Genomic DNA, 18,886 nt, shown 5'->3' on the forward strand with positions numbered 1-18,886 from the left:
ATGAGATTATGAATCACCCACATCTCTACCCTGAACTGAGAGGCAGTTTTGAAGGGTAAGAAGCCCCTTGTTTAGTCATCTCTGGAGAAATAAAAGCTTCATTCGAAGAGTTCACACATCTATTTTGAGAATAAGTTCACCTCTTGTAAAATGATACGGAAAATTTCTGCCATGTTTTTGCATTACAACAGGACCAACCCTTCAAATGTAAATCCATAGCCTTCACACTGGTGTTAGCCTTGCTTTAGTTGTTTTAATCTTACCTCTGAATCAGAAGGTTGAGGGCGATTTTACCTTCTTGCCTGTCAGCTGACGAGCAGGGCAAGCCAGTAAGATTGCGAGAGAGCCAAGAAATCAGGTACATACCCAATTTCTCACCTCTTGCAATCTTACCAGCACTGGATATCCAGCGAGATCTGTCTCATGCCCAAAAAGGGTGCAAAGCTGATTGTAATATTTAAATGCTAAGGCAATTGGCATTTAAATATTACAAACAAGTCTGCGCCAGAATTGTCGGGGCACACTCGTCTCTGTGGCTTCGCTAGTGGAGGTTCTCTCCAGCAAGGATCACTTATGGTCAACGAGGACCAGATGTGATGGCCACGGTAATAGAATCGGAGGCCAATGAAGCTCCCCTGGGAGGTGGGGGGCAGAGAGGAATGCCCTTTGGCAGTGGCAGCCTCGTATCTGGGCAGTATCCACTGGGAACCAAGAGCCAAGGATGCCGTGCCAAGGGGGCAGGGCCACTGCGTATTCTGCAAAGGTGATTGGGGGGGGGGGGGGGGGTGGGCGGAATGTAGAGGGACCGCTGTCAGTCTGCAACAGCAATTGGTGGAATCGGGGGGGTGGGGAGCGTGGATTCGGCTATGATCATACCCGGTGGGGAAGGGAGGGGATGGGGATTTGCAGATACGCAATGGTGCCCTCTGTTGCTAGCAGCTGGCTTTCGGGCAAACTAGACCCTGCCCATGTCCCCTTCTGGCAGAAACCTAGTTTTGCCTCACTTTTATGATTGTCGGGTAAGATTCGATTTTTTTAAGCTCAAAAAAAGGCACATATTTCTCCCATTTTCACACTTGTCCAGAACTTAGAATTTTTTTGGTAAGATCGCCAAGTGTTTGAGAGGACAAAACAGACCTGACACTCCAAATCCACTGCCTCTTTTTCAGAACAACATGATTATATCTTGATAGTACTTCATTGGCTGTAAAGTGTTTCGGGCTATCCTGAGGTCATGAAAGATGCTATATAAATGCAAGTATTTTCTTATTTTTTAGGAACCAAACCCCATTACTAATTTCAAATTGCCTTGTTGAATAAAATTGAAAACCTTCTGGGTTTGTTCTGAAGCCTCAAAAATTAACGATTAATTTCCTGGATACTCTGGCCAAAAACCATGGGGAAATATCAATGCATCAGCAAAAAGAAATTATGGGGTAAAATTACTTGTCGGATCCAACAACAGCAGCAATTTGCATCATCAACAACCTAGTAAAACATCCCACAGTATCTCACAGGAGGGTTGTCAAATAAAATATGACAGCAAGCTACATGCAGAAAGTTTGGGATAGAGAACCAAAATCTCGGTTGAAACTGTGGGATTTAAGGTGCATTTGAAAGGCTGGGGGAATGGTCAAGCAGAGGTGTCTAGAGATGGAATTGCTGAATTTCAGGGTCAGGTAGCTGAAAGCACATTCGCCATTACAAAGTCAATTAAGATCAGTCAGAAATAGACGAGCACAGAGATGGTGGGATGATTGTGCAGAGCCAAGGGGAACTGGGGCCATGGAGGAATGTTTGTTCCATCACAAAGGCCACCTATTTCAATTATTGAGTAATTTGCAAATAATTATGAGTATTTTGAAATTGCTAAACTGGGAGCCAGAGTGGACCAGGGAACACAGGTGCGTTGGACAGATGGGACGGTGCGAGATAGGATGCAGGCAACAGAGCTTTGAATGAGCTGAGGTTTTTGAAGGGCAAAACATGGAATATCGGCAAGGAGAGCACTGGGGTAGACAAGTCTCAAGGTACAGCGGCACGGAGGAGTATGTCAACAGCACCTGAGCTGAGGTGGGAGCAAAATCAGGCAACGTTATGGAATTGGGAGGAGGTGATCTAAGCAATGACACAAAAAGTGGAGCCAGAAACTCAACCTGTCAGTAATAGCAGCACAATCTGGTTGGAATTGGCATGCAAGATCTGGGAATTCGAAATGCAAGTTAGTTACATTCAGAACCAATAACAGATATGTTCTCCATGATGTGGGTTAAGATGCAGTTTAACTGAATCAGGCCTTGTCCATAAAATGGGCAAAGGTCAAAATTGTGACCTTCTACCAGTTATGTTGGGTTCATATGGAGCTAACTTTCTTCAGCAGGGAGGGTGGAATTTTACACTGCTGGGATTTTCTACTCCCCTCCCTGAAGTCAATGGATTTTTGAATGCATCACTGCATTTTCTAGTCCCACCCCCTCTGCAATGGGGCCGTCAAACTTCACCTGTAGACACGGTGTGGAAGCTTTTCATATCAATACGTATTTAATTTACTCAGAAAACTGATTAGGTACACCAACGGATCTATTAAATAGTTCAGTAGAGTTTTTGAAGTGGTTTTCTGAAATTTTAAATCAGATTCCTCTCAGGTTCACGGATCAGGCTGATTAAAAATGCTTAGCCTCAAAGAAATTTCTTTTTCAGCTATGCTGTTAAAACTGCACCATAGATGATTTTAAGTTGATAATCTTGCAAATGTTATCAGAAAATTGAACAGTGACATAACCAGAATCATTTCTAATTTATTTTTGGCATGATTCCCCAAAATAAAACTCTTTCCTTCAGTGTTTTATTCATTTTTGCCTTTGTTTATCAGTTGTAAAGTTAATGGAATTGGAAAAATGGCTGTTTGACTGACCATCAAAATTCACCAAATGACGAAACAGAGTGTGTTGTGTTCTGATTGGCATAGGAAGGTGCTGCACAGAAGGACCAATTGTAAGAGTGTGGGGGAAGGGCAATTGGCAGGGGGGAGGACTTGGGATCAAATCTCCAGGAATATGTACAAGTAGAGCCGGCAACCCTTTTTCTGATTGTCAGGGACCCTGTGCTTTAGGTATGCTTTGTCGCCTATGAAAGTCCGTGTTTATGATCCTCGAACATGGATAACAGGGTTCCTCCCAAGCTCCCGACAAAGTTATGGCAATGGCGGAGTGGGTGCAGGTCCGTGCATGGTTCATAGGAAAAAGAGCCTCAGAAAATTCTTTTGAATGATTTGTGAAAATAATGAATTTACTAATGGAAGTTTCTATTAAAAATGGTAATCCTCAATGAATGGAAAATTGTGCTTAGTATGTTATATCATTTAAATGAAGCCAACACTCTTTCTTGGCATGTCTAAAATGCATGTTGGAAGATTGCAATCGGTGTAATGTGGCACAGCTGAAGTTAGATGGGCCACTGCCAGTTTATCTCACCTGCCTGTTGGAGCCTATTCTGTTCCCAATCTACTGAGCTTAGAGCAGAAGGAAGTTCAGTGTATGATTCGGTGTTGTTTAAATCATGGAGCTGCCATCTAGAATACTTTCTAGACAGAAAACTGGGGACATGATTAGAAGCTAAGGAGGCAGTGATTGCACAATGTCTAGTGCATCATTTATGCTCGTGGGTGGATGGCATTCACACTTTTTTCTGATTCGCAAACCAAAGATGAAGCAAATCTCTCATCAACTGTGTGGCAACAACTTGAATTTATAGAATGTTTTTAACGTGACATACCAAGCTGCTTCACAGGAGCGTCATCAGCTAAGTATAAAGATCAAGCTTAAGATTAAACATTAGGACAGTTGACCAAATGTTTGGACAAAGAAACAAAGCCTGAAATTAGGAGAGAGAGATGGAGGCGCAGAGACTTAAACCACAAGTTTCTAATTTCTGAAAGACTGTGTCAGTCCCACATTCCTGCTGTTGGAACTATTGTATTCTATTAAAAGCAGCCAATTTCCTGAGTAGACTGTCCCTGAGTGCAATGACTCATTGTGCTTGAAAAGGAAACAGGGAGAGATGGTTCCATGGTAGTGAATGCTTTGTGGCTGTGTGGCACCGAGGTCAGTGTGACCACCTGATTGGTTCATCATCAAACATACATTCTTCTTTCAGTCTCGAGTTTCTTTACATACTTCCTAATTTGCCATCAACCCACCAACACCAAAAAGCGCAGCTCTTCTTTACTTTTCTGAGATGAAATTGTGAGAAATGGTTTCTGCAATCTCAAAATATGAAAGAGGGTGAAATTGGACATGGACACAGCTGTAAAAGCAGGTGGTGCTGTATCGGACACCCATTATACGTTTGATGTTCAATCCCACTGTCTTCAATAAAACTAAACATCAGTTGTGTCCTATAAAGGCTAGCAAAGCAATTCCAATTCCTTGAGACTCTGACCAGGTCTGACTTCACTCTTTGCATCTGCAAATTTAAAAGTGAGTGCATACTAAGCTACATCAAAAAATATCTGAGGGTTCCTTGAAGTTTGGTCATATTCCTGCCTCTTGCTTTATCTACTGCTGATCTGAGTATTTTCTCTGAAGATAAAAGTTGGCACAAATGATCTGACTTGTAGCATTATGTTCAGTCTATCATAGGCAATGAATTTCCAGGACTTTGCACTGAAATTGAAAAGAAAAATGACCCTTGCTTATTTTAAATATCGGGGAAAGGTAAAAGCATTTGAGGGTTACAGAAGCAACTTGTTGTGGCTCACCTGTTCGTGGTATTCAATCCCCATACTAAGTGTATTGATGAGAATAGCAATCATAATTCCACGACCAAAATACTTGCTGTCGACAATCTTGCGGCAGGTGTCACAGACTGGTTTCCATAACACCCAGCATTTGTTGGCAGTTATCATTCTCGGTTGACTGCGCTGCGGATCTCTCTGGTCGTTGTAGTGGGCGTCCTGGGTGAACTCGTACACTCCCTCACTGTCTGAATCCAGCGTCTCATTATCCCTCACCTCGGACTCATTGCTCCTGATGCAGATGGGGCAACTTTGTGGGTCGCAGTTCAGAATGTCAGCTGTTCCACCAGGAGAGCCGTAGGGCAAGCAGTGACCGGACAGCTTGCAGGAGCTTTTACAATGGCCTGGCAGGGGAGGGGAAGGGGGAACAATAACATTCGGATGTTTAATGTTTTAAAAATAAAAGTTGCACAAAACAAAAATACTGTGGATGCCGAGAAACCTGAAATAAAAGCAGAAAACACTGGAAACACTCAGTAAACCAGGCAGCATATTTGGACAGAGAAACAGAGTTAACATTACAACATAACCAGAAGATGTAGCATTTACTGACCTGCTAAGTGTTGTCAGTGTTTTTGGTTTTAAGTTGTGGTCCTATGTGTCCAGATTCACCAAGGTATATTCTTTCTCCATTTATTAGCAGTGACATTATTTCAAATCAATGTATAATATCTGAAGGGATTTAACTATTTAAGCATAACTTCCCCTTTACACCGAATAATGGCTATCTTTACCAGGTCTCACTGAATAAAGCAGTGCAATTTATTCGGGATGGCATGGTGGCACAGTGATTAACACTGCTACCTTACTGCGTCAGGGAGCCAGATTCAATTTTGGCCTTGGGTGACTGTGTGGAGTTTGCACGTTCTCAACATGTCTGCGTGGGTTTCCTCTGGGTGCTCTGGTTTCCTCCCACATTTCAAAGATGTGCAGATTAGGTAGATTGGCCATGCTAAATTGCCTCTTAGTGTCAGGGGAAATTAGCAGAATAAATACATGGGGTTACAAGGATAGGTTCTGGGTGGGATTGTTGTCAGTGCAGACTTGATGGGTTGAATGGCCTTCTGCACTGAAAGTATTCTATGATTAGGTTAATCATTTTTCTGTAAAAGACACATCTCTCTCTACAATTTGTTCCTTCTATTGTGATTAGTTTGCTGATCGACTGATGGATTCTGACATTTTATTTCGAATCAAGCCAATTCCATAACTGCTTTGTTAAACTATAGAATTCCTACAGTGCAGAATTCCTACAGTACAAGACCATTTGGTCCATTAAGTCTGCACTGACTCTCCAAAAGACCATCTTACCCAGGGCCACATCTCTGCCTTATCCCCGTAACCAGTGCAATTACCATGGATTTAAAAATGATCCTTGAATTGGGATAATCTTAACTTGCAGCTGATGTAAATTCAAGATAATTTGTTGCAAAACCATCATGGGACTACCAGGATCCAACAACAGAATACTGGTCTAAAGGCAAGGAATATTAAAGGCCTGTTGCTATTCCTTGGCCCAATTTCAGCTCCACCATCACATGGACAATTGTTCAGTGCCTTTAAGCTGATCTTTCTGAACTTAACCCTTGTCTGAACTGATAGCAAGAGTAAATCCATGAGTTTTGAAGGATGCCCTTAGTGATGTTATCCTCCTTTGTAAGGTGCATGCTGTTACTGATATTGAAGATTATGATGGATCACAATTCTAATTCAGGACATTTTAGAATCAAGAGGGGAGGGACCTTCATGAAGATGGTCCATGTGTTTATCGCCCACAGGGCGAGAGTCAGTGTAAGTATAGTCTGTATATCTGGGGCCTGCGGGGACTCTGACCTGCATTAGTATGCTCTGAGGGAATATTTTCTGTGGGGCTTGGTGGGACTGTGGTCTACAAGACTATGGGTTGTTTTAAATGTAACTCTTTCCAGAAGGCATTTTTTCTTTCCTTCTTTGCCAAATCCAGTCCTTGAATTTTGAAGGAAATTGAAACACCCTCATTGGCTTTTATACTGTTAGTTACTGAGCATCCCAACTGGAACTGTGGATTGGAGGTAAAAATCTACCCCTCCCAGTTCAGCATAACTTCACCAGTCAATACTGATGTGAAGGCACCAAGGCTCGTCTCTCTGCTGCATCTTCACTTTCTCCTCTCATAAAATTAAAGTTGAGGAACTCTCATGGGAAAAGTTGCTGTGACAACACTGTGAACATTCTGAAAATAGGAGTGACAATTGTGACTTGCGAAAAACCACCACAGCAACTAAGGCTTAACAAAGACAAAAGGCACAAAAACTACCAGAAGTCTCAGTAGAACTGCCTTCTTAGTACAGCAATTACCCTGCTTTTGGACTCATTGTGTGCACTTTTGGATGCAACTTAGGCCCAAGAACCAGCTTGTCTATATCTTCATCAGTAATGAGGCTGAATGTGAAGTTATTTCAGCAACTTAATTCGAGGGGTTTTAAATTAAAAATTATATTCCAATAGAATTCAATGAAACAGAATGGGAGGAGGCTTGTGTGAAGTATAAATGCTGGCATGGTTCAAATTGGCTAAGTGGCCTGTTTCTGCACAGTAAAATCTTTGCAATTTTTGCATGTATCCGGGACAAGCTTTACGTGGGTGGATTTTTGACTATAAGTGTTTGGCTTTGTTCCAGGAAACTGCATGGGTGTTTTAGTGATATGGTTTGTTGCTTCTCTTAATGATTTCAGCTGGGGAACTGGCAAGGCATTCCCAGGGTAGCTTGAAAGCTGGGCTGAAAATTTAGATGAAAAATCCACATTTTTTTTTTGTCCTTTGCTTCTGATTCCACAAATAATGACATTACTGAAAAATGCAAAGAATAGTATATATTTTGGCTTCATCACTTTCAGGACACACAAGAACTTGAAGCAGGAGTCAGCCACCAGGCCCTTCAAATCAATCCCTCTATTCATATTGATCATGGCTGGTCTATGCTGGCCTTAACTCCTTTTCTGTGCCTCTCTTCCTTGAGCTATTAAATATTTATCCATCTCCACTTTAAATACTTCTAGTGATCCAGCCTCCACCATGCTTTGGGGCAGAACATTCCACAGATTCACCACCCTCTGTGAGAAGAAATTTCTACACACCTCAGTTTTAAATGACCGGCCCTTCATCTTGTAGCTATGTCCCCTTGTTCAAAATGCTCCCACTAGTGAAAACACCTCACTACCTACTCTGTCAAGGCCCTTCAAGATCTCATATGTTTGATTAAGGTCACCCCCTCACTCTTTTAATGCCTTCCCAGTTCCTCAGCTGAAATCATTAAGGGAAGCCACAAACCATATCACTAAAACACCCATCCAGTTTCCTGGAACAAAGCCACTGGAACAGTTTCCTGGAACACTTATAGTCAAAAATCCACCCACATAAAACTTGTCCATGGAAGACAGACCCAGATTACTTAGTCTCGCTTGATAGGACAACCCTCTCATTCCAGGAATTAGCCTGGTGAATCTCCTTTGGACTGCCTCCAAAGTTACTGTATCCTTTTTAAGATTGAGGGGACCAAAAAAGGAGCACAGCAGCATAAATGTTCCTGCATCACTCCCCTTGTTGTCGCACCTCCGACAGGCCTGTATCTTTGTTCACTCTGATGTAAATATGTGGCACAGTTGCAGGTGTCTTCAGGAGGACAGTATGATGGAAGTGAATGAAAAGTGGGTAATTCCACTGCCTCTCCACACTCAGCACAAGCACATAAACAACATGACCTCTGTGTTCCCCACTCAGTTTATATTCAGTAGGATTTTGGCTTCATAGGATTTTTATTTTGCTTTTGCGCAGGGGATGTGGGTATTAGTATTTCTTGCCGATCCCCTACTCCGACAGACTGAGTTAGAGACTTTATAGCCTTGGGGTCCACTTGTGCAGTCCATGACTGAACCCCAGTCCTTTGCTTACTCTTTGGTTGCCATTCCATACATAATTAAACGATTAATTCAGTTCAGTTTTTGTTGGTGCACAGAAAGGAATAATTGTAGACTCAAAAGGTACAACATATTGTTGATTCATCTCAGTATTAATTCCAACGTGAATGGAGCTAATTATTAACAGATGAACTGCTGTACTGAGGAATGGAAGAGATGCAGGATACTATAAAGGACAAAAACTGCAGGCCAAGTTCTGTAACTGTAATTGCAAAGCTCATTGTTATTATTTGCACTGAGGAGGTTCGTTGTTACTACTTAAACTGGAAATGAGCAGTACTTTGTTCCTCAACAATAGGTGAACAAAATTCTCCATCAGCTTTAGATCTCCTCGTGCAACTCTGAATTTATGTTGTCAAAACCTATCAGTCTGGTTGACCCAATTCCTTAATCAGGAGCAGTATTCACAAGGCAGCCCTGGTTGGGAAAATGAGGGTCTGTAGAGTTTGATTCTTTTTGCTCTTTTAAAGTTAATGAACAATAAATCAAGTTTTGTGGGTCTGGAGCTTTTTCATCAGTGCTGCATTTGAGCACTCTGATTATCTTGGGAGCTACTGAACTGACTCCAGCTGGAGAAGGGTTCCTGAGTATAGCACAGTTAGACAAATTAAGCTGTACATTTGCTAATACACAACATAACACCAAATTGCCATAGCGTGCAAACTAACCCCATCTGAATGAGTGTACAGGACACATGGGACATCCCAGGAGGGCCTCACCACCAGGCTACTGTCAAAAAATATGGAACAAGGGATAAGGATTAGCTGGGACTTTCCTTTTTCTCCTCTATTTCAGCACATGTTTTTGTTCCGAGACTGAAGACTGCTGACGTTGCCATTGGGACAGGCTTGGAGGTGATATTGAGCCTGATGGGACAAGGGAGCTCGATAAAAGCATGGATGGCTTAAAATGAACAGCTCCCTGAGGCAGCCTGATACTAATGGGCAAGCAGACTCCACTTCGTATGACTCAGTACAAAGGATGTGATGAACAGTCAGAATCAAAAATGCAGGAGAGGGGAAAGAAATAAGGCAAGAATCTGGAGAATGGGGGGGCGGTGGTGGTGCTGCCCAATTTGGCACATCCAGTTTTTCATCCATATGTTAAATGGCCCAAACAGTGACACGCCCCCCTACCTGACTTCAAACATAACTTTGACACCTTCCCATTCCACACAGTAAAACTGATGCCCCCATTGACACCCTCCCCATTCCAAACCTGGCATTGACACCCTCCCCATTCCAAACCTGGCATTGACACCCTCCCCATACCAAACCTGGCATTGACACCCTCCCCATTCCAAACCTGGCACTGACACCCTCCCCATTCCAAACCTGGCACTGACACCCTCCCCATTCCAAACCTGGCATTGACACCCTCCCCATTCCAAACCTGGCACTGACACCCTCCCCATTCCAAACCTGGCACTGACACCCTCCCCATTCCAAACCTGGCACTGACACCCTCCCCATTCCAAACCTGGCACTGACACCCTCCCCATTCCAAATCTGGCACTGACACCCTCCCCATTCCAAACCTGGCATTGACACCATCCCCATTCCAAACCTGGCACTGACACCCTCCCCATTCCAAACCTGGCATTGACACCTTCCTCATGCCCTTCCCAATCCAAACAGTAACACTGAGCCCCCCCTCCCACTCCTATACCTCGCCCAAACTTGAAAGTGGATGTGAGTAGTTTATAGAACCTATATCCAGCAGCTGGCTTCAGGAAATTCACCCAACCTCTCCAGTTAGAGGCGCAATGCTGACTGAGAATGCCATGCTTTTACTGCTCACCAGAATGTAAAGCATGTCACCACTGTGGTCAGGAGGTTCACATCTGGGCAGTGTGGCAGCTCGGAAGTGCCGGTCTCCATCCTTTAAAGGATCTGTGGAAATTTGCGTTTTGATGAAAGCTTCTGTTTTAATCAACAGAAACGGACAAAGCCAGTTATGATTTTGTTGTTGGTAATTTCAGGGCAGGATATCAGCCTGGGGCCAATAGCATTGATGTGGAGATGCTGGCACTGGACAGGGGTAAGCACAGTAAGAAGTCTCACAACACCAGGTTAAATCCAACAGGTTTATTTGGCAGCACAAGCTTTCGGAGCACTGCCCCTTCATCAGGTGATTGGGAATTATGTTCACAAACAGGGTCTTTATAGAGACAAACTCAATTTACAGGTAATTACCTATAAAGACTCGCATTGTAACCATTATCTTGGAAATTGAGTTTGTGTCTGTATATGCCCTGTTTGTGAACATAACTCCCACTCACCTGATGAAGGGGAGAGCTCCGAAAGCTTGTGTTGCCAAACAAATCTGTTGGATTTTAACCTGGTGTTGTGAGATTTCTTACTGTGCCAATAGCATTAAACAGGAGATATTTAATACTTCATTGATTTGCAGTTCCATTCAGGTCAATGGAATTGAATATTAAGAAAAGATTTAAGGATTGATTAATCTGTTTGTGCTCATTTTGTGCTAATGGTCCAAGATAGGATCATCTGTTAGTTTTACGGTGTTCTCCAATTTACCTGCCTAGACCAACTTACATGGGGGAAGACAGACAAAGCAAATGTTATAAAATTTCTGAGGTAAGGGTCTGCTCTAGAACATTGCTCCTCTCACATACACTCTCTCTCTAATACATACACACACACACACACACACACACACACACACACACACACACACACACACACACACACACACACACACACATTCACTCTCACTCTCTCTTACCCACCTGCATCCACACACTCTCTCTCTCACACACACACTCAAGGCTTGTTCTGGCTTACTCACCAGCACTCTGTGTTTCCAGGAGCCGATGCATTTTGCGATATGGTCCAGCTGGGATGTTGAGGTTTGCCATGGTATTGTCAGGATTCATGGTTGCGTCCTTGAGTGTCTTCTCCCCTGTGGTGTTCAGGTTGATCACCTCATGCGGGGAGCTGGGGTGTACAGTCGGGTAACTCTTGGCATCTGTGTTTTTCTGGAGTCCATCCGGAGGGAGCAGGCCGGCCCCTTGCCTCAGGGAAGACTTACACTGTATCGGTTCAATGTGGCAGTTGGCGTGGTAAATGCTGTGGACAGACTCGGTGTTGCCAGGTGTGGCGGGGGCAGGGGGAGGGTGCAGGTTGGGCAGGGGTGAGGGCAGCATGATGAGTCTGTTGCCCCCATTGTGTGCAGAGTTGGTTTCCACGTCGCTGATCTCAGGGCTGGCTCGCGGTGCCCGCAGGCTTCCGTTGCTGACGTGGTAATGGTGGTGATGGTGGTGGTGGTGAATTAGGTGGTGGACAGAGGCTGCCCGCTTGTGTTTCCGCCTCTTGCGGGTCTGTGGGCCTGACCCACTTCTACTGGCGGGCTGAGGTCCCCTCCTGTTCACCACCAAGTAGCAAACACGCACAACCTCCCGGCGAGCTTTCCGTAGCATGTGGCTGATGTACTTCAAGAGTTCATCGTAGCAACTCCCTGGTTCAGAGAAACTGGCCAGCGTGCTGGCATTGGACATAAAACGAACCCGTTGCTCCTTCATCAGTTGGCTTTCACGCTGTTTGGTTTCAGAAAATTGAGTTGCGATGACAACTAAACATAAATTGATCATAAAAAATGACCCAACCTAGGAAGAGAAAAGAAACACAGGGAAGAAAGAGTTAGAAGACAATGTTGCATTCATTGTTGCAGTTGATGCAATTTATTTATTCCAAACAGTTGGAGGAAGCCTTAGGAATCCTAGGATTGGAAATGAGTTGGGCAGTCAGGGGCAGGATGAGGGCGGGGGTGGTGCGGGGACTGGGTGGGGGAGGGCGGGGGTGGTGCGGGGACTGGGTGGGGGAGGGCGGGGGTGGTGCGGGGACTGGGTGGGGGAGGGTGGGGGTGGTGCGGGGACTGGGTGGGGGAGGCTTCAAGTAGATCAGGGTGGAAATATGGCAGGAATAAGTAAAGGAGAAGTGCTGCAGATGCTGGGAAATTGGAGATAAAAATGGTAAATTCTGGAAGTACTCAGCAGGAATCAACTGTGGAGAGAGGGGAACAGGATTAGCATTTTCGATTAACAACTGTTCACCTGGGGAAAGTTGGATGGGTTTTGAGAAAATGAAACAGTAGTAGGTGGAAAAGAGAACAAAAAAGGAAAGGTCTACAGGGTGGAAGACCAGAGTGATTAAATGCCAAAAGACTCCAAGGCACAGTATGAGTGGTAACAGGACTAGTAAAGAAATAAAAGATGTGTCTAGAGAAGGTGAGAATGGGCAGGATTGCTGCCAAAGGATCATTAATTGTTTTCAGTTTATCCTCTTTATTATTTTGTAAAATAGTTACTGCTCAGTGAGTATTTTAACCGACGGAGATTTCTTATGCATTGTGCTATGGATGACTTTCTTATTAAAGATACATGCTGAATCCTATCTGTTTGAAATAATAAGGGCTAAAGATTTGATAGGGCCAATTTACACTGCCTTGCAAGGGATCCAGCTGCAGGTGAGATTAACACAGGCAAAAGCCAACCTTCACCTCTTAAAGCAAGCCTGCACCCCTGAAAGCTAGTGTGCACCTCTTAAAGCCAAATTGCACCTCTTAAAGCCAGCCTTCACATCTTAACAGAGAGATGCATTCATGCAGTAGGTGTTAGAACTGCTTCACCAAATATTTTTCAGAAAGAATAAAGAGTGCCAATGTAACAATAGCCATAGAGAAGGCTCATGCAGCATAGACAATATAAAGGAGGAGCATGTCATGGAGGGCAGTGGGCTATCCAGGCACACACTGCAAAGGGAATGGGAAAAGATAACCAAAGGATCTGGCCTCAAGAAACTGGCTGCAGCGTCACAAAACATTTATTGAGCTCACAAGGGTGGTCACCTTCAAATGTCACCCCCTACCCATCAATCCCACACACTGCTCAATGCAACATAGTTCATCAACCATAACTGACAGTCTAGAGAAATCAAGATTCATGCCCAATATTCATTTGCTGCACCTCACCATGCACATGTGTACAATCATGCATGCATGCACGTACTTCCAGTTGTTCTTCACATTACTGAAGCACACTCAGTGATCATCTTCCAAGCCTACATCTGCTGGGCCTCTTGGAGTGCTCCGAATCAACAGTCACTGCGACGTCCAACATGAAAGTTTGTTCCCGCCTTACGCACCTTCTCAGATCCCACTTCATCCTCATTCTGCATTTCAGCATGATGTACAAGCTGTGGACGGTGTGACCATACACCACTTCCTATGCATCTAAAGCCCACCTTCCCTGGTGTGTTTATGTTTCCAGAGGACTGGCCAAACAGTGCTGTGTGACATTAAAGAGTGTGAGCAACAGCATGTGTCTGACACAAAAACAGCATCACTTGATCTGACACTCACAGCCACCAGCTTAGATACTGGCACTGGATAGAGGGTAGTTTAGAAGCAGGATCAGCACCAGTCAAGAATGGGCTGTAGCCAGGTCAAGGGGAAAGACTGATACAGGTGCCAGCTCCCCAGGGGACTAGTTTGTCGATAACTTCTGTTGCAGACAGTTTAGACGAGGACTCTGATGGGACGCGTGGGTAGCCCTTGTTGCCAAGCAGCCGCCACTTTCTTTGGCACGGTAGCTGAAAGATGGTGGAAATGGCTGACTGGGTGCATTGTGACTCCTGTCAGGATAGTGGGAATTCATCCTCCTCCTCTGCACATGGTTTCCCCTCTCCCCTTCCTGTGCTCCACAATTGCCTGTCATGCTTCAGCCCAGGAGGGTCTGTAACTTTAGCCCATACAAGTAAGTCGAGGCTATCTGCTCACAGTCCACTACTTCCAAAAGGCCAGCATTACCCGCTTCTGATTCCAACAGCTCGTGTGAGCTCTTCCCACAACACAATGCACAGAACTTCCATTCACTCAGCAAAACAAAAGTACCTCAATTGAAAATCCAAAACTGATGCCCTTTAGTAGCACCAGTGGTGAGGGTCCTGTGTGCAGCTGAACACATGCCCAACTGAGAGCGTTTCATTAACAGAACCTATGAGGTCCAAAACGACAGGTCGAGCATCAAAACTGCATTAGAGGTTGACTGAGGTCATATTCTGCCCACACTCCAATGCTTGCACTGCATGTATGACAAGTTCACTCTATTAGCCATGCCTAGCAATGGACACTGACCATGCTGAAGTGGTCAGGAGAAAATCAGTGACCAAATAAAGAAATGGAATATAAAGAAGTGGAATAAAGAAATGCCTAAGGAATTAAATTTGTGCTTTGCTTCAATCTTCACAAAGGAAGACATGAATAGTGTATCAGAAGTGCTGAGAGAAACAAGTTTTGGTGAGGAGCTGATGGAAATTAGCATTAGTAGAGAAATGGCTTTGGAGAAATTGATGGGACTAAAGGTGAATAATTCTCCAGGTCCTGATAATCTTTATCCCAGAGTATGTAAGAAAGTGATCCTAGAAATATGAGATCTATTGGTGGTTATTTTCCAAAATTCTTTGGTTTCTGGACTGGTTCCTGCAGATTGGAGGTTAAATAATGTAAACCTACTATTCAAAAAGGGAGGTAGAGAGAAAACAAGGAACTATAGACCACTGAGCCTAACATCAATACTGGGGAAGTTGCTCTAGTCTGTTACCAAGCATTTCATAACTTGATATTTGGAAGGCAGTGGGATAATCAGACAAAGTCAGCATGGATTTACAAGAGGGAAATCATGCTTGACAAATCTTTTTGGATTTCTTTGAGAATGTAATTAGTAGAGTTGACAGAGGTGAACCAGAGGACATGGTTTATTTAGGCTTTCAGGAGGCTTTTGACAAGGTCTCACATAACAGCCTATTATGTAAAGTTAAAGCACATGGGATTACAGGTAATGTCTTGAGATGGATAGAAAACTGGTTAGCAGATAGGAAGCAAAGAGTCGGCATAAAGTGTTTTTTTCCTGATTGGCAGTCAATAACTAATGGGATTCCACAGGAATCTGTGCTGGGACCTAACTGTTCACATTATAAATTAATGATTTGGAAGAGGGAACTGAATGTATTATCTCCAAATTTGCAGATGATACAAAGTTGGGTGGGAGGGTGAGCTGTGAGGAAAATACAGAGATGCTTTAGCATCTTTAGGACAGGTTGAGTGAGTGGGCATATGCATGGCAGATGCATATAATGTGGATAAAAGTGAGGTTATCCTCTTTAGTAGCAATAATAGGAAGACAGATTATTACTTGAAAATTGAGAGAGGTGGATACTCAGCGTGACCTTGGTGTACTTGTGCATCTGTTGCTGAAAGTAAGTGTGCAGATATAGCAGGCAGAAAGAAGGCAAACCAGGTGTGTTGGCCTTCATAGCAAGAGCATTTGAGTATAGAGATAGGGATATTTTGCTGCAATTATATAGGGTATTGGTGAGGCTGCACCCGGGGTATTGTGTGCAGTTTTGGTGTCCTTATCTAAGGAAGAACGTCCTTGTTACAGAGATGGTACAGTGAAGGTTTACCAAGATGATCAAAAATGAATAGCAGAGCAGGCCCAAAGGGCCGAATGGCCCACTCCTGCTTCTAGTTTCTATTTTTCTATTTTCAGTCTCTCTAGGTTCCTGTCTGCAGCACTGTGACCTGTGAGGCCATGGAGTCCAATTTTGCAGCTGTGATGTTTCCAAACTTTGTGCTAGGGAAAGCCTTGTAGAGATCAGCCCCTCTCTATTTGAATTAGAATACTAATTAGTAGGTACGGTAGTGTTGTGGTCATATTAATAAACTAACTATTCAGAGGCTTTGACTAATTATCCTGTGAATGAGAATTTAAATCCCGCTTTAGAAATTTGAGAATTCTGTATTTTGGTCTAAAAATAATCTGCAAATTAAAAAACAGGGATCACTAAAAGTGTCCATGAAACTACCAACTTATCATAAACCCCAACTTGTTCACTCATATATTTAAGGGAAGGTAACTTGTTGTTCTTATCCACTGAGGGCTCATATGTGACTCTAGTCCCACACCAATAAGGATATGGTTAGGGCAGATAGGAAGGAACTTTTTCACCTAATGGAGGGGTCAAAAACAGGGGGACATAGATATAAGGTAAAGGGCAGGAGATTTAGAGGGAATTTGAGGAAAAACTTTTTCATCCAGAGGGTGGTGGGAATCTGGAACTCACTGCCTGGAAGGGTGGTAGAGGCGGGTGTTCATCCAGTAGTAAGGATTTTCTGTTGCAAGCAATAAAAGAACTAACTTCAGAAAGTAAATCAAAGAAACAGGTTGAATAGAAAAGACTTCAATACACCAACATACCCAGGCCACACAAGCTCCCCACAATCCCCACTGCTTTCTATTTATACCAGGTCAGCTGACCGCCACATCATTTGCAATTGGTTACATTGGCTTCCAGGTCAGCTGACCCTCAGAGCATGTTACCATTGGTTACATTGTGACAGATTCCAATGATATTATTGGTTATATTATAACAGTGGGTACCCTCACAACATTTAAGAAGCATTTAGATGAGCACTTGAACTGCCACAGCACACAAGACTACAGAATGAAACCCAGTTCATCACGCAAACCAGACTCTTATCCATTGACTCTGTCTACACTTCCCGCTGCCTCGGAAATGCAGCCAGCATAATTAAGGACCCCGTGCATGCCGGATATTCTCTCTTCCACCTTCTTCCGTTAGGATAAAGCTAAAAAGAGAGATCATGTACCAACTGACTCAAGAACAGCTTCTTCCCTGCTGCTGTCAGAATTTTGACTGGACCTATCATATATTAAGTTGATCTTTCTCTACACCCTAGCTATGATTGTAACACTACATTCTGCACTGTCTCCTTTCCTTCTCTGTGAATAGTATGTTTTGTCTGTTTGGCATGCAAGAAACAATACTTTTCACTGTATCCCAATACATGTGACATAATAAATCAAATCAAATCAAACAGGAAATGGGATTAGAATAGATAGGTGTTTGATGGCAGGGGCAGACATGATGGGTTGAAGGGTCTCTTTCTGCTGTAAAACTCTATAGTGACAATTTTCTGGCCTTGCTGTGCCTGGTGCAGATCGCACTGATCCTGGAAAATAGTGTGCAGGCTTAGAAACGGGTTTTATACCTGGCGTCAGACAGCTTGCAATCGTCCCAGTCCCTTTCTACTGGTGGTAACTATATTGCGCCCAGAAAGGTCACGAGGCTGATTACCATATTTAAAATAGCATTTCGAAATGCTTCAGTCATTCAACGCCGGATTCTCCCAGCTCCCGGGATCTTCCAATCCTTGCATGCAGTGCGAGCCCAGTATGAATCATTACTAGTCTCCTCTAGCCGAGGCCAGGTATAATTGCCATGCCAGGAGGGACTCAGACACACTGAAGCCCTTGGGTGGTTGGAGATATGGATGTGCAGTGCCTACCTGGCAGTGCCCTTCTGGCACCCTGGCAGTGCCAATCTGCAATGCAGGACACGTCATGAAGGGGTGGAGCAAAACAGGGCCATGAAGGGACATCCATTGGGAGGGTCCCAATGCTGGCGATTCAAGTCAGGGAGAGGAAACATGCCAACAATGGGGGAAGGGAGGTTGTTCCGATGTTCATCGGGGGAGGGAGGGGAACTCCCAGTGCATTGTGAGATCCAGGCGCCCTTTCAGAACAGTGCCTGATGGCTTTGCAGTCGGGCTCACCAGTATGGTAAGGCCCGTCCCTCCAGAACTGGCACACAACTCACTCAGAAAACAACCAAGTGTGGGACAATTGCTAACCAGGATTGTTCCAGTTTTCCTATCAGTTTTTGGGAAAATTTCACTCAGAGGGTGGTGGGTGAGTGGAATCGACTGCCGTCGGTGGTGGTGGAGGCGAACTTGTTGGGATCTTTTAAGAGACTTCTGGATGAGTACGTGGGATTTAATGGGATTGAGGGTGATAGGTAGGCCTAGTAGTTAGGGATATGATCAGTGCAACTTGTGGGCCGAAGGGCCTGTTTGTGCTGTAGTTTTCTATGTTCTATGAAAATCATGGTCCCTGATTTTATGTTGTTAGCTCTTACCGGTCCAGTGAAATGGCCTAGCAAGCCACTCAACTGTAATACCACCTCCTCCAGGCAATGAGGAACAGGCTGTAAATGATAACGTAATGCCAACAACTCCAGCAAAAAGAACGAGA

At 44.0% G+C, this 18,886-nt stretch overlaps 1 protein-coding gene across 1 annotated transcript in view; it reads right to left on the reverse strand.

The window, feature by feature from the left end:
* The window catches only part of LOC145356398 (voltage-dependent T-type calcium channel subunit alpha-1G-like), a 313,384-nt gene that overhangs the window by 215,127 nt on the left and 79,371 nt on the right, over positions 1-18,886 (reverse strand). The window contains exons 7-8 of the mRNA XM_080209098.1: positions 11,563-12,379; positions 4,760-5,139 (exon numbers count right to left, since the gene is read on the reverse strand). Of these exons, the coding sequence (XP_080065224.1) occupies positions 4,760-5,139; positions 11,563-12,379 (1,197 nt within the window). The remainder of the gene's footprint in view (positions 1-4,759; positions 5,140-11,562; positions 12,380-18,886) is intronic.

This window comes from Carcharhinus amblyrhynchos, chromosome 21, assembly GCF_965287045.1.
Source record: "Carcharhinus amblyrhynchos chromosome 21, sCarAmb.v2.hapA, whole genome shotgun sequence".
Lineage (NCBI taxonomy): Eukaryota > Metazoa > Chordata > Chondrichthyes > Carcharhiniformes > Carcharhinidae > Carcharhinus > Carcharhinus amblyrhynchos.